At 42.1% G+C, this 15,668-nt stretch overlaps 1 protein-coding gene across 1 annotated transcript; it reads right to left on the reverse strand.

Annotated features, from left to right (window-relative positions):
- Positions 1-5,283: 5,283 nt before the first annotated feature.
- On the reverse strand, positions 5,284-14,686 carry LOC111960014 (uncharacterized). Its single transcript, XM_023981881.2, has 7 exons — positions 14,007-14,686; positions 13,286-13,410; positions 11,466-12,944; positions 11,075-11,311; positions 10,752-10,976; positions 10,508-10,574; positions 5,284-10,162 (listed from the first exon to the last, which is right to left on the reverse strand). The coding sequence occupies exons 1-7, from the start codon at positions 14,176-14,178 to the stop codon at positions 9,009-9,011; spliced, it is 3,459 nt and encodes a 1,152-aa protein (XP_023837649.1). The 5' UTR covers positions 14,179-14,686; the 3' UTR covers positions 5,284-9,008.
- Positions 14,687-15,668: the final 982 nt, after the last annotated feature.

Here is a 15,668-nt window from a genome sequence, read left to right on the forward strand (position 1 = left end):
GGGAACCACTACTTCAAGGTCTCAAAGCGAGTGACGTCACCGATTGAAACGCTATTAGCGCGCACCACCGCTAACTAGCTAGCCATTTCACATCGGTTACACTCATCCCCCTTTCGACCTCCTTCTTTTCCGCAGCAACCAGTGATCCGGGTCAACAGCATCAATATAACAGTTTAACTTTTGTCCGTCCCCTCGCCCCGACCCGGGCGCGAACCAGGGACCCTCTGCACACATCAACAACAGTCACCCACGAAGCATCGTTACCCATCGCTCCACAAAAGCCGCGGCCCTTGCACAGCAAGGGGAACCACTACTTCAAGGTCTCAAAGCGAGTGACGTCACCGATTGAAACGCTATTAGCGCGCACCACCGCTAACTAGCTAGCCATTTCACATCGGTTACACTTACAACAGGCTTACAAGACCTCAGTCCAGCCTCTCTCAGCCTATTGCGGACAGTCTGAGCACTGATGGAGGGATTGTGCATTCCTGGTCTAACTCGGGCAGTTGTTGTTGCCATCCTGTACTTGTCCCGCAGGTGTGATGTTCGGATGTACCGATCCTGTGCGGGTGTTGTTACACGTGGTCTGCCACTGCGAGGACGATCAGCTGTCCGTCCTGTCTCCTTGTAGCGCTGTCTTAGGCATCTCACAGTACGGACGTTGCAATTTATTGCCCTGGCCACATCTGCAGTCCTCATGCCTCCTTGCAGCATGCCTAAGGCACGTTCACACAGATGAGCGAGAACCCTGGGCATCTTCCTTTTGGTATTTTTCAGAGTCAATAGAAAGGCCTCTTTAGTGTCCTTAGTTTTCATAACTGACCTTAATTGCTGTTAGTGTCTTAACAACCGTTCCACAGGTGCATGTTCATTAATTATTTATGGTTCATTGAACAAGCATGGGAAACAGTGTTTAAACCTTTTACAATGAAGATCTGTGAAGTTATTTGGATTTTTATGAATTATCTTTGAAAGACAGGGTCCTGAAAAGGGGACTTTTGTTTTTTTGCTGAGTTTATATGGCAAATAGAAACTTGATGGTCTTCAGAGGTGGATGGGAGGGGTTGAGGGTAGCTGAAGGATGGGATAAAACAAACAAAATTGTCACATTCCTTACCTTATTTTCCTTTGTTTAACGTTGTTTAGTTGGTCAGGACGTGAGCTGGGTGGGTAGTCTATGTTATGTGTTTCTATGTTGGGTTCAATGTGTTGCCTGATATGGTTCTCAATTAGGGGCAGGTGTTTGACGTTTCCTCTGATTGAGAACCATATTAAGGTAGGCTGTTCACACCGTTTGTTTGTGGGTGATTGTCTTCCGTGTCTGTGTATGTACCACAAGGGACTGTTTCGTTTGTCTAGTCTTTACCTGTTCGTGCATTCTTCGTTTTATGTAAGTTCTCATGTTCAGGTCGGTCTACGTCGTTTTGTTATTTTGTAATTTCTCAAGTGTGTTACGCGTTCGTCTTGTTTCAATAAATCATTGTCTTCATACAACGCTGCGTTTTGGTCCGATCCCTGCTCCTCCTCAGACGAGGAGAACATTTGTTACACAAAATATAACAATTGTAAAATACACTGCTCAAAAAAATAAAGGGAACACTTAAACAACACAATGTAACTCCAAGTCAATCACACTTCTGTGAAATCAAACTGTCCACTTAGGAAGCAACACTGATTGACAATAAATTTCACATGCTGTTGTGCAAATGGAATAGACAAAAGGTGGAAATTATAGGCAATTAGCAAGACACCCCCAAAAAAGGAGTGATTCTGCAGGTGGTGACCACAGACCACTTCTCAGTTCCTATGCTTCCTGGCTGATGTTTTGGTCACTTTTGAATGCTGGCGGTGCTCTCACTCTAGTGGTAGCATGAGACGGAGTCTACAACCCACACAAGTGGCTCAGGTAGTGCAGTTCATCCAGGATGGCACATCAATGCGAGCTGTGGCAAAAAGGTTTGCTGTGTCTGTCAGCGTAGTGTCCAGAGCATGGAGGCGCTACCAGGAGACAGGCCAGTACATCAGGAGACGTGGAGGAGGCCGTAGGAGGGCAACAACCCAGCAGCAGGACCGCTACCTCCGCCTTTGTGCAAGGAGGTGCACTGCCAGAGCCCTGCAAAATGACCTCCAGCAGGAGCAGTGTACATTGTGTCCGTAAAATGTATATAGAATGTATAAACTGTAGAAGCCTAAATATTGTTGTCCTCCAATTAGGGGAGTGGTGGTAGGGTTAGGGGAAAATAATAAAGGAAAATATATTTACCCCCAAAATTAATGGGGGACTGGAAATTATGCAGACAATTACATTAATGGAAGCCACCATTTATTTATCTGTAATATTATAGCTAATCAACCCCCCAAAAAAATATACAACTTTGTACAATGCACACTTTTATTTCCTTAAAAATTAATAGTTACTCAATACAGTATTGTAACACAATATCAATAATTTTGACATTGTTCATTACATACATTAATAAAGTGGTATCTACTCCAACTTCTGGATTTGCATAGCTTTTGAGGAACTCATGCTCAACATACCTTGAAAAAATACAACATGAACAGGAATGACACATTCTCTAAAGGGTGGCCCCCCAAAAAAGATACATCTTAAAGCCACACCCCTACTAAGCCACGCCTCCAGTCCAGGCTTCCCCCAGGAACCAGTTGCTACATTGAACCATTGAAAGCAGGGGTGTCGAACTCATTCAATGGAGGCCCTAGTGTCTGTAGGCTTTAGTTTTTTCCTTTCAATTAAGCCCTAGGCAACCAGGTGTTGGGAATTCCAATCAAATTGTATTTGTCACATGTGCCAAATACAACAGCTGTAGACCTTACCGTGAAATGCTTACTTACAAGCCCTTAACCAACAATGCAGATTTAAGAAAATAAAAGTTAAGAAAATATTTACTAAATAAACTAAAGTTAAAAAAAGTAACACAATAAAATAACAATAATGAGGCTATATACAGGGGGTACCGGTACCGAGTCAATGTGCAGGGGTAGAGGTTAGTCAAGGTAATTTAGGCAATACTGTATGTACATGTAGGTAGGGATAAAGTGACTATTCATAGATAATAAACAGCCAGTAGCAGCAGCGTAGAAAAAAGAAGGTGGGGGTCAATGCAAATAGTCCGGGTAGCCATATGATGAATTGTTCAGCAGTCTTTAGGCTGGGTTTCTGCACAGCACTTTGAGATATCAGCTGATGTAAGAAGGGCTTTATAAATACATTTGATTTGACCTTCTTCTCAAGCTTCGACTTCCTACTGTAGGCCCATGGCAATATGTCAAAATATAATCGCAGTTAAAACAAAAGAGAAAAGGAGACAAAGAAAAAAACTCTTATACAGATGAAGTCGGAAGTTTACATATACTTAGGTTGGAGTCATTAAAACTCGTTTTTCAACCACTCCACAAATTTCTTGTTAACAAACTATAGTTTTGGCAAGTCGGTTAGGACATCTACTTTGTGCATGACACAAGTAATCCTTCCAACAATTGTTTACGGACAGATTATTTCACTTATAATTCACTGTATCACAATTCCAGTGGGTCATAAGTTGACATACACTAAGTTGACTGTGCCGTTAAACAGCTTGGAATTTTCCAGAAAATGAAGTCATGGCTTTAGAAGCTTCTGATAGGCTAATTGACATAATTTGAGTCAATTGGAGGTGTACCTGTGGATGTATTTCAAGACGTACCTTCAAACTCAGTGGCTCTTTGCTTGACATCATGGGAAAATCAGACGAAATCAGCCAAGACCTCAGAAAAAAAATTGTAGACCTCAAAAAGTCTGGTTCATCCTTGGGAGCAATTTCCAAACGCCTGAAGGTACCACGTTCATCTGTACAAACAATAGTACTCAAGTATAAACACCATGGGACCACGCAGCCGTCATACCGCTCAGGAAGGAGACGCGTTCTGTCTCCTAGAGATGAACCTACTTTGGTGCGAAAAGCGCAAATCAGTCCCAGAACAACAGCAAAGGACTGTGTGAAGATGCTGGAGGAAACAGGTACAAAAGTATCTATATCCACAGTAAAACGAGTCCTATATCGACATAACCTGAAAGGCCGCTCGGCAAGGAAGAAGCCACTGCTCCAAAACCGCCATAAAAAAGCCAGACTACGGTTTGCAACTGCACATGGAGACAGAGATCGTACTTTTTGGAGAAATGTCCTCTGGTCTGATGAAACAAAAATAGAACTGTTTGGACATAATGACCATCATTATTTTTGGAGGAAAAAGGGGGAGGCTTGCAAGCCGAAGAATACCATCCCAACCATGAAGCACGGGGGTGGCAGCATCATGTTGTGGGGGTTCTTTTCTGCAGGAGGCACTGATGCACTTCACAAAATAGATGGCATCATGAGCAAGGAAAATGATGTGGGTATATTGAAGCAACGTCTCAAGACATCCATCAGGAACTTAAAGCTTGGTCGCAATTGGGTCTTCCAAATGGACAATGACCCCAAGCATACTTCCAAAGTTGTGGCAAAATGGCTTAAGGACAACAAAGTCAAGGTATTGGAGTGGCCATCACAAAGCCCTGAAAATTAGTGGGCAGAAATGAAAAAGTGTGTGCGAGCAAGGAAGCCTACAAACCAGACTCAGTTACACCAACTCTGTCAGGAGGAATGGGCCAAAATTCACCCAACTTATTGTGGGAAGCTTGTGGAAGGCTACCCGAAACGTTTGACCCAAGTTAAACTATTTAAAGGCAATGCTACCAAATACTAATTGAGTGTATGTAAACTTCTGACCCACTGGGAATGTGATGAAAGAAATAAAAACTGAAATAAATCATTCTCTCTACTATTATTCTGACATTTTACATTCTTAAAATAAAGTGGTGATCCTAACTGACCTAAGACAGGTCATTTTTACTTGGATTAAATGTCAGGAATTGTGAAAAACTGAGTTTAAATGTATTTGGCTAAGGTATATGTAAACTTCCGACTTCAACTGTATATATCATGGTCGCATTACAATATGTCAAAATAGTAACAGTTAACAGTTGTAGCTACATTGTAGTATCACCTATGCTTAATGTACATGTAAGTCACAAGGGACAGAACTTAGGGTTGTTTAGTCATTGATTTTATATTTTAAAAAGTTAAATATTACAAAAAAGTATTTAGAAATAAAAAATATTGCACAAACTTTGATTTTCTTAAACTTTTCTTGACATGTTCTAAACATGACTATTTGTAGTAATCACCAAAAACATGTTGAATGAGATTTCATTGGTATGACATACACTTTTACAATTTTAAATATACTTCAACTGTTTAATTACTCCTATCATTTCTAGAAAATAATTATGTAATGCATGTGTTAGTTTTTGGATTGACCAAATATGCAACAAACAGTCAACAACCATAATGATCAACACACATGAATTATTACTTACGAAAAAAAACAATACAAATATTACAATACAACAAAAAACATAATTGTAATTATAGAAATACCACACTTAAAAATTGACAGAGTAAATAACTAAAAATATAACTCTAGTTTAATGTAAATTCTCAATAATACTTCTCAAACATGTCATGACCATAATTTAATGTTAGTGAACAATAATATTTAATCAAACATAATTACTGTAATTTACAACATGAAAATTATTAAACATATGATCAAATATACTGTATTTACAACATGCTTTACCCTAAACATAAGCACTCACTCGATAGCGTGAGAACTTCAGGACTGGATGTACACATACGGGCATAACCACGTGACACATAAAATAGGCCATCAATCACTTTAGACGGTTTGTGTTCAACTGTATTCTCTCTAATATATCAAATTGAAATATGCATGCTTTACAGAAAATACATTACTGCAAATAAAAATAAATGTTAAGAACATTTACTCTCTGTGTCCAATGATTGGGTCATATTTTATTGCTTTGATGTAATAATAATTTCAATGAAGTCAAAAAGTAAAGAACACATGTGTCCATAATCCTAATCCCTGATCATCTATAAGTCTTTGCCAGGTAAAGCCCCGCCTTATCTCAGCTCACTGGTCACCATAGCAGCACCCACCCATAGTACGCGCCCCAGCAGGTATATTTCACTGGTCACCCCCAAAGCCTATTCCTACTTTGGCCACCTTTCCTTTCAGTTCTCTGCTGCCAATGACTGGAATGAATTACAAAAATCACTGAAGCTGGAGACTCATATCTCCCTCACTAGCTTTAAGCATCAGCTGTCAGAGCAGCTCAGAGATCACTGCACCTGTACATAGCCCATCTGTAAATAGCCCATCCAACTACCTCAACCCCACATTGTTATTTATTTATTTTTGCTCCTTTGCACCCCAGTATCTCTACTTGCACATTCATCTTCTGCACATCTATCACTCCAGTGTTTCATTGCTAAATTGTAATTACTTCGCCACTACGGCCTTACCGCCCTAATCTTACCTCGTTTGCACACACTGCATATAGATTTTTTTCCTATTGTGTTATTGACTGTACGTTTGTTTATTCCATGTGTAACTCTGTGTTGTTGTTTGTGTCGCATTGCTTTGCTTTATCTTGGCCAGGTCGCAGTTGTAAATGAGAACTTGTTCTCAACTGGCCTACCTGGTTAAATAAAGGTGAAATAAAATTTCAAAAAAAATACAAATAATCCAGGTGTGTGATCCATAAACCTATGGATGGTCATGGCCCAGAAAAAAGATATCATCATTTTCTAGTGCTGTTGCGGTGACTATATTACCGCCACACTGGCTGTCATGAGTCATGAACGCAGTAAAATTCCATGTGACCTTTGAGTCATGGTAATATCCCTTTTTTGTGCGGTCTGGTAGTACACAACTCGCTAACGGTCATCAGATCGCTCTATTGTCCCTCTAACCACTCTGACATCAATGCAAATGCAATCGAAAATCACATTTTAAAAGTCATCAAAACAGTATGTGCTTTTAAAACTCATCTCACTGTGATTGTTAGGTTAGATTACTTGTTAGATATTACTGCATGGTCGGAACTAGAAGCACAAGCATTTCGCTACACTCGCATTAACATCTGCTAACCATGTGTATGTAACAAATAAAATGTGATTTGATTTATCAGTTTGAAGAAAGAGGTTCAACGACAGGTTGAAACTGAGTGGAAAACATGAACATGGATGTCGTTTCAAAGCCTAACACAATGAAATGGACAGCCCTAAGGTGATGATTCATTCAAAAACACACATATTAGTGCTTATGCATACACAACATTCATATATATGAGGCCAAGCCCGAAAAAACCCCTGCATTTAAATAATGATTGTGCCATTATACAACACATAGCCTACCACATAGTATACATGTCAGAAAAACAATAAAAACAATAAAAAACTGATTTAAGATGTCTTTGGTACATAATTGGTCTATCCTATACAAATTCAGTGAGCCAACAATTATAGATCATTTGTACTTGATTTTGAATAGCCTAGTAATAGGGCTTTTGTTTTATAACTAATAGGCTGGCACATTACCTTTAGCTACAGACTATCTCACCACCGTGCATTTCCATCTCTCCTTCATTCCTTATTGGAGCGCGCTGAGAGAGGCTGTCAACAGTTTAATGAATTATCTTTCATTGTTAAAACATGGTACTATCAATTTTCCGAACAGAATTAACTTGGTTGGCCAAATTAAGCACTTGTTAGCTACAGGAACAGGGTTGGAGAGCCCATAGCATACAGAGTTTGGGGGGAATATCACCTGTCGCGCAGCTCGACTGTTTAGTGGTTGATGTGTGGGGTGAAATAACCGAGTAGCCTGTCTCATGAGTTAAAAAAATTAAATAAAAACCTTCGGGAAAGCGGCTTCTAATCGCTATTCGAGTGCATACTGACGACGTACTATTTCCCCCCTGCCTCTGTTCCTGCCCATTTGATAATGGCCCATTCTAAATCAAAGTTAATTTGACATATTATTAAGGGCAAGATTAAACTGAGGGTGAAAAAAAGAATACAAAATAAAAATATGATCACTTGATGAGAGAACAGCTTGTGCAGCCACAGGCAAGTACCGGAGCCGCAAGTTTTTTTGCGACTTTCTCAAATCATCAATAGCCAATAGTCGCATCATGCAACCCATATGCTTTGATTTTTAAGGTTTGTACAATATAACTCTTTAGGACCTGTTTCAAATGATCACTTTTATGCTCAACATAGCCACTTCATATGCGCACTCGCTCCAGAATATGACAAATATCATATCTATTTTATTCGGCTAAGTTCAATTATATTAATCTTAATATAAAATCATATGTTCTAAAATATTGAAACGGGATTCAAGCATATCTTGTCGGCTAAATGAACAAGCCTACAGCCTATGGTATGGCGCATAGCCAGATGGAGCATATAGCCAGATAACATTCTGTTTTTCTGCAATACATTTTCTTCATATCATAATGTTTATATAGACCTTCCTAAAATAGATAATAGGACTTAAACTTTTTAAATGTAGATGTTCCAAAAGTGCACATCAGTGGCTTGTATGCAGCTGGTATGAGTGGAGGCATCCAAATGCTAAACATGTTTATGTTAATTAATGGTACATTTCAGTGAGACCAGCAATCTTTTGCATGACAATAACCGACTGACAACATTTCATGACTGCCACAGCCCTATGTGCTACCGTATCCCTAGATTTTTACAAAACTATGAAATATATATATATATATATTTGGACAAGCAGCTACATATATTGGACAAGCAGCTATTGTACACTAGGAGTGCCGCCTCTGGGTGAGCATTTTCCTCCGCTTATGGCTGAGTACAGCTCACTGAGTGGGGCGGCAGGTAGCCCAGTGGTTAGAGTGTTGGGCAAGTAACCGAAAGGTTGCAAGATCGAATCCCCGAACTGACAAGGTAAAAATCTGTCGTTAACCCACTGTTCCTAGGCCGTCTTTGAAAATAAGAATTTGTTCTTAACTGACTTGCCTAGTTAAATAAAGGTAAAAAATATATATAATAATAATATCTCATCTACTTAGAGTTACTGTACCTTAGCAGAAGGTGTCCTGCTTGGTCATGAAGACGTGTTGCTTCATGGTAGACAGCACTGGCTGCTTTCTCTGCTGCCTCCTGTACTGTCTCTGCCTCCTCTGCTGCAGTAGCTCCTACTATCCCTCCTCCTACTGCTCCTGCTGTTGCGGCCATCCCAACGACAACTCCTGCAGCTATGCCTACCCCTGCACCTATTTTTGAATTCACTCCCATGGTCGCCCCATTCTTTGCTGCAAGTACTGCCTTTGTCACGACTGCTGGCCCTAATGTCATTGAAGCTTCCATCTGACGTTTGACTAAATTAACCAGTGGTTTTGTAGCGAATGGAAGTGGGATCCCTATCCCCATTGCAACCCCAAGTAGAGCTCCTACCACTGCACCTGTTGCTATCCCCGACAATTTGATCAGGAGTTTCCTCCTCGCTCTTTCCTTGGCTTGTTTTCTCATCTCTTCCTCTGACATCTGGCCTTTTAACTCCTTCCTAAGACTCTCTATCTCTGCTTGTATTAATCTCTCTGCCTCTTGGAGCATCTCGTTGGTGTAGAACCCTCCTCCGTTATCTCTCACCATCTTCTCTATGGTGTTGAGTAACTCTGCTACTTGGTACTGGTTGCTGTACCGACCCTGCTGATTGGTGTTCCAGTATTTGTTGTCGATCACGTGACAGCGGCCTCCACATTTCTCCACAAGCTTGTTCAGTTCAGCATTCTGTTGGACAAACTTCTCAATGGTCAAACCATTGAGCTGGTCACCATGAGTGAAGAGGACTGTGGCATATTTGAAGGCCTCTGGTGAAAAATAAGTCTCGATTTTCGCCACGGCTTCGTTCTCGTGGACTGTGTACCGTTCAACTTTCAGTACAATGAGAAAGGCATGTGGTCCTGGAGCACACTCTGTTATGCATTTACCTATTTTATGTTTCAGCTCCTCTTCAGGGATGTCAGTGTCAAAGAATCCAGGTGTGTCAATCACGGTGATGTTTCTGCCTTTGATGTTCTTGGTATGAGCTTCACATATCTGTGTTGCGGAGGTGGAGGAACTGTCTGAGAGGAACACATCATCTTGTCCGAAGATGGTGTTTCCAGCACTGCTTTTACCTCCTCCGGTTTTCCCCAGCAGCACAATCCTGATGTCTATAGGGAGGGTTCAGAATTATAACTTAAAATTCAAAAGGCACTCGCACATCTGAGCAATCTTTGTTGCAGGTGCAAAGCAACAGTTGAACAAGATGAAGGAAAAAGGAAACCGTACACTGCTCTTGATAGTATCACTGATATTTAATAAGCTTATGTATCGGCCTCACGCTTTTTGCACTGACGAAGACCGTGAGGCCGATACGTAAGCTTATTAAATATCAGTGATACTATCAAGAGCAGTGTGCGGTTTCCTTTTTCCTTCATAATTATAACTTGAAATGGATCAATCATATACTAATAATGTATTTGATTTAAAGGTGGGGGTGAAGTGTTGTAATTCACCTTGCTCTGGTCGAGTGCCTAATACGAACCCTCTGAGAAGCAAAGCATTCTGGGCAGTCTGAAAAGCCTGTAGATTAGAACAAACAATACAACTGCAATGAAGGACTATAACTGTTAATATTGAAAAAAATCTGTAATTATGGATGTATGGAAGTATTATAAAATAGCTGGCTGAAACATATTGAAGTTAAAGGATTTTTTCCCAACGCACTGAGTGAGACCTTCTTCAAAAGTCTCTGCTCACCTTGGTAGAATCTCTGTCATTGGGATGGACGACAATGCGGACAAGGAAAGGGGTTCTGCTCGCTCGGTTCTGCTCATACCTACGGATCTCTTCTAGCAGAACCTGTGTTACCACGTTGTCAGGGAACTGGAGAACCACACCAGTTCCAACTACAGGGAAGGCAACAGAACGGAAGCCCCGGTTCTCACAAGACGTCAGAATTTTCCTCACACCCTGCCTCAGAGCCTGAGAGAGGACCAGAGGTCAAGGGTTAATGGAGGTTCAAAGGTCACAACACACACACACACACACACACACACACACACACACTCACACTCACACACCTGTACTGCTGGTCCTTGAGGGTTGTTGTCCCAGTGTGCACATCTGAGGAAGAAGACACGGCCAGAGCTGAGACCAGACAGTCTCTCCACCAGGACGTTGTCACCAGGTGCAGTCCGTCCCCCTGATTTCCTCAGAAATGCTGTCATCAGCGCCGGTCCAGCTGCCTCAGACAAGACATTACCAACACGGGAGGAGAGAGGGTCACTACCAACCATGGGGGACACCAGGGCATCCACCTTCAGAGAGATAGAGACAGAAAGACGGACGGACAGAGAGCGAGACAAAGAAAAAAGAAAAGAAAGAGAAAGGGAACATTGGGTCAGTATGAAGTCAACATAATTCACAGAATGTTGAATCAAGGCTGTGGCCATGTCAGTGTGTCTCTCTCACCTGCTGTTTCTCTATGGTTCCCTGGATGATCTCCACCTGGACACAGACCTCTGGAGCGGCTGGTCCCCTGGCGGAGGCAGCAGTGGTGTCTCTCTGAGGAGCATGTGTAGTGGTAGTGGTGGTGCTGGACTCTACCTCCCACCCAGAAAACTCCCTCTTCCCCTGTAACAGCCTATCACAGGCCTCCTGCATGGCTCTCACTGCCTCTCCACTCATATCAATCAGAGTGACCTTGGTAAGGATGCGCTGTTCCCTCCCAAAGTCCCTCACTGCAGAGACTATGGCCTCAGAGCACACCTTCAGAGGAACACCGAATATCCCCGAGCTGATGCAGGGCATGGCCAAGGTCTGGAGTTCCATGGTCTCTGCCAGATCCAGAGCTGCCTTTACTGTCTTCTCCAGCAGAGGACGCTCATTCCCACCTACGCTGCCCCCTACTGGTCCCACTGCGTGCAGCAGCATCTTACAAGGCAGATTCCCTCCTGTAGTCTCTACCACTGTACCTGTGGGTACTCTCCCTATCTGCCTAACCAGATCTCTGCTGGCCTGCTGTACCTCAGGCCCCCCCGCTCGGCTCAGAGCTGCAGCCACGCCCACAGCATGATCCAGGTCCTCATTGGCTGCATTTACCAGGGCGTCCGCCCGTTCCTTGGTGATGTCACCTTGACGCACCACTACCTGCACTCCCAGCCGGAGGCGATAGCTGGTGGCTGCGACCGTCTCCTCCTGTATTGATCCGGTGCCTGCTTCGCTGACTACGCCATCCTGAATCTGTTGATGGTGTCTCACGACTCTCACACTGGACCTGTCCATCAGAAAGGCCCCAATCTCCTCCCTCAGCTCCTGAACCTCCTTCACGTGGCCCAGCAGCTGCACTCTACACCCAGGACCGTACCTGGCTACCACCCTGCATCTGCTCTGGTTCAGCTCCTTCACCTTCGTCTCAAGCTTAGACTTCAGTTCAGCCGAGAGGGCACCTTTGAGCACGTCAATCTTCTCCTCCCCAAACTCCCCCAGTAGATCTTTCTCAGCCTGGTCCAATTCCCCAGAGGAGAGGGAGAACAGATGGAGCTCTGTGTCCCCCAGCTCTACCTCCACATGGAGTCCCAACCCCAGCAGACTGCTCAGGTTCCCAGGCCTCCCATACTTCTCCCTCAGGAAGGACAGGAGGTGGAGGGACACCTCAGGCACCACACGCTCCAGCACCAGAGAGATTTTATCTGTAACCAACTGTCTGGCTGTCTGGACTTCATTTGCATAGCCGTGCAGCACCAGCTGAGCTGAGTCAAGGCATGTCACCCTCACCCCTGGAACAACCTCACCTAGATCCTTCTCTATCACTTTGCCTAGAAGACGGAGCTGGACCTGTCCCAGATGACAGGTGGTGCTGATCTTCTCCTGCTTCCCTGTGCTCAGACGATGGAGTACATGTTCTCGACCACCAGGTGGAGATGTTTCGACCGGGAGGGAGTGGTGACTCTAGATTTGGAAAACAAGTGAGTCATTGCAGGGTAATTTCACTGTGGTAAAGACAACAATATTTTATTATCTTTCTATTTATTATTGCAGTTAAACCGTACAACTACTTCTGGGATATCTGATGATTCTCCATTCTAGCGGAGTGGTATTTTTCAGTTTACTTTAACGTGGTTCTATTTAGTTAAAATGACTATTCCCTCAATATAACAAAACCATACATTTATACGTCACAAACTGGCAAACATCCAAGTGTGGGCTAACAGTGCAAATACAACAACAGTGCATTGTGGTCATGGTGATATGTGACTCTGTATTGTTGTGTCTGTTTAGTCTGGCCTCACCTCCTGACTGCTGACTGGGGAGCTTGTTGTGGGTGGAGTCTCCAGGCTGTCTCTCAGAGTGAGGGAGAGAGGTCCCCCAGGCAACACCAACACATGATTAGGTTTCTGAAGTACCCTCTCCTGGACTGGAAGAGATACAGACTCATAATGAGTTGTTGTTGTCATGTAGTACTAGTAATAACAATACAAACAATAATAATAAGTTGTACTATTTGTTAAGCCTTTTGCATTCACTCCAGGACTTGAAGAGTTTAAGGCTACATAGGCTGGAGGAGTTGTGCTATAATCTATTAAGTAATATACTGTATGTGTATGTATATCTATCTATAAAGTTATTAAATCATCTTAAACGTTATTAAAACAACAAGTTTCTTACTTTTTAGATTGATAAAGTACTGTAGAATGAATCAATATAATGAAAAGCCAAAGTAATGCATTTGCGCCTGTCTGCATAAGCGTAGCCTGGCTATGGGAAAGTGAAACTTAAGACTATACCATATTTATTTGTTGTATATGTCTGAAAAACATTCAGATTCAACAAATCCTACTACAAAGTTTAAATATTGTTGTTTTACCCAAGTGTAGCCCTATTCAAATAATACATATTAAACAAGTAGAATAACATATTGAAAAACAAACTTATGAACCGGCTTTGGCAAGACTAGGTTACATGGTGGAAATACACTCCATATTCAATCACTTGGCCTAAACATTTTCATACCTGTCTGGTCAATAAATGCGATCTTGTAGACTTTGTCACCAACTGATTCTACTGGTCCACAAATTCCGCCACCAGATTTGCGACGAACTTCAAAGTACTTTTTTATCCTATTTTTCTGTGACGTGTCCAGAGTCTGGCACTCGAAGAAAACAGGGTATTTGAAAACTTCCATATTATAAAGTAGCCTGGCTAATATTTTGTCGTTGACCCTAATAGAAAGAGCAAATCAGTCGATCGAGGAGAATAAGTAGGCTACACTGCATGCACGCATTGACGCCTATCTTTTGATCATATTTGCTTGAACTTTAGATATGGTCCGCCCTGGCCTTGAGGTGGCCCAAAAATAGACGTATATTATTGGTCCAGATTTTGTACGTCCAGATCATCCCCAAATCCGTGGATTTACGGCACTCTTGAGGGGATTCGATTAATATGTCCCGGGCGCCCAGGTCGGAGTGTTTTGCAGCGGGTGCAAGTAGATTGTCCATACGGAAATTGTTAGGATTGTAAGAAAAGCGATGCGTGAAACATGAAACGTAACCGTTAAATTACATCTGTAAACGTACAAACCCTATGTTACGACTATGAATGAACATTTACACGTTAAATTCTTACTTTAGGTCTACCTTTACTCGTTTACAGATCGTTTTTATATGTACAAACTTTTGTCAGTAATGTGGCATCTGCAAAGGACATGAACCAAAAGTAGCTGGTCGAAGTTAGATAGTAACTCGAGCCCAGACGTGAGTGTTGCATTGCAACTTCCGGTTTCAGTTCTCCCCCAAAAAATGTCAAGGGCTGCGCAAAAAAGTCCAAGTACCCATGACTGCAGTGTGCAGTTCGGCTGGCTCAATGTGGGCGTAGTCAAACATCGGGCCGGGCTCAATGTGGGCGGAATCAGACGTTTGACCCCACCCGCCGTTTTTTTTTTTTGTCCATCTGAGGTTTGACAGTCACACACTGAATACAAACACACACGTTTGTGCAAGGCACACGTTGAATACAAACATATTTCATTTTTGAAGACCTTAAGAAATATGATGTAAAGTGGTACCAGCACATGTGTTGTCACACTTTTTGCTTCATGCTATATTTGAGACAAGCTACTGATATTGTTGCAGTGAACAACAGACTTGTTATGTATGTCATGTACTGTTAAAATTGTGTTGATAAATGTTACAACTTTGTAATTATATTATTTAATTGAGCATATATATATATATACACAGTTACTACCTATCCTGATTTATAATGCTATTTACTTTCCTCATGAGAATGGAGACAAACTATACCATATAGACATAGTGACAAGCTGAATGTGCTTTGTACATTAAGTTATACCAGCTCCAGTAAAGAGATCAGAGACTTGGGTGACTTCTACGTCATCTTTACTAAACAACACAATTAACAATTGAAACAATTAACACAGCAGACAAAAACAAGGTTTGATCACTCCTCAAAAATGGCTTCACTCCTGCTCCTCATAAGAGGCAAAGACAGTCATTTTCTTGTTGTCAACTGCCTCCACATAGAACATATCATAATCTCTCTGTAACTGGAACGAGAACATGAATGGTTCCTTGAGGAGAATATGTTCCTCTTGATCCAGGCCATCGTAGTACAACCATACAACCGTAGTTCTTTAAGGGTTGTAATGTGGTC

Source organism: Salvelinus sp. IW2-2015, linkage group LG37 (genome assembly GCF_002910315.2).
Source record: "Salvelinus sp. IW2-2015 linkage group LG37, ASM291031v2, whole genome shotgun sequence".
NCBI lineage: Eukaryota > Metazoa > Chordata > Actinopteri > Salmoniformes > Salmonidae > Salvelinus > Salvelinus sp. IW2-2015.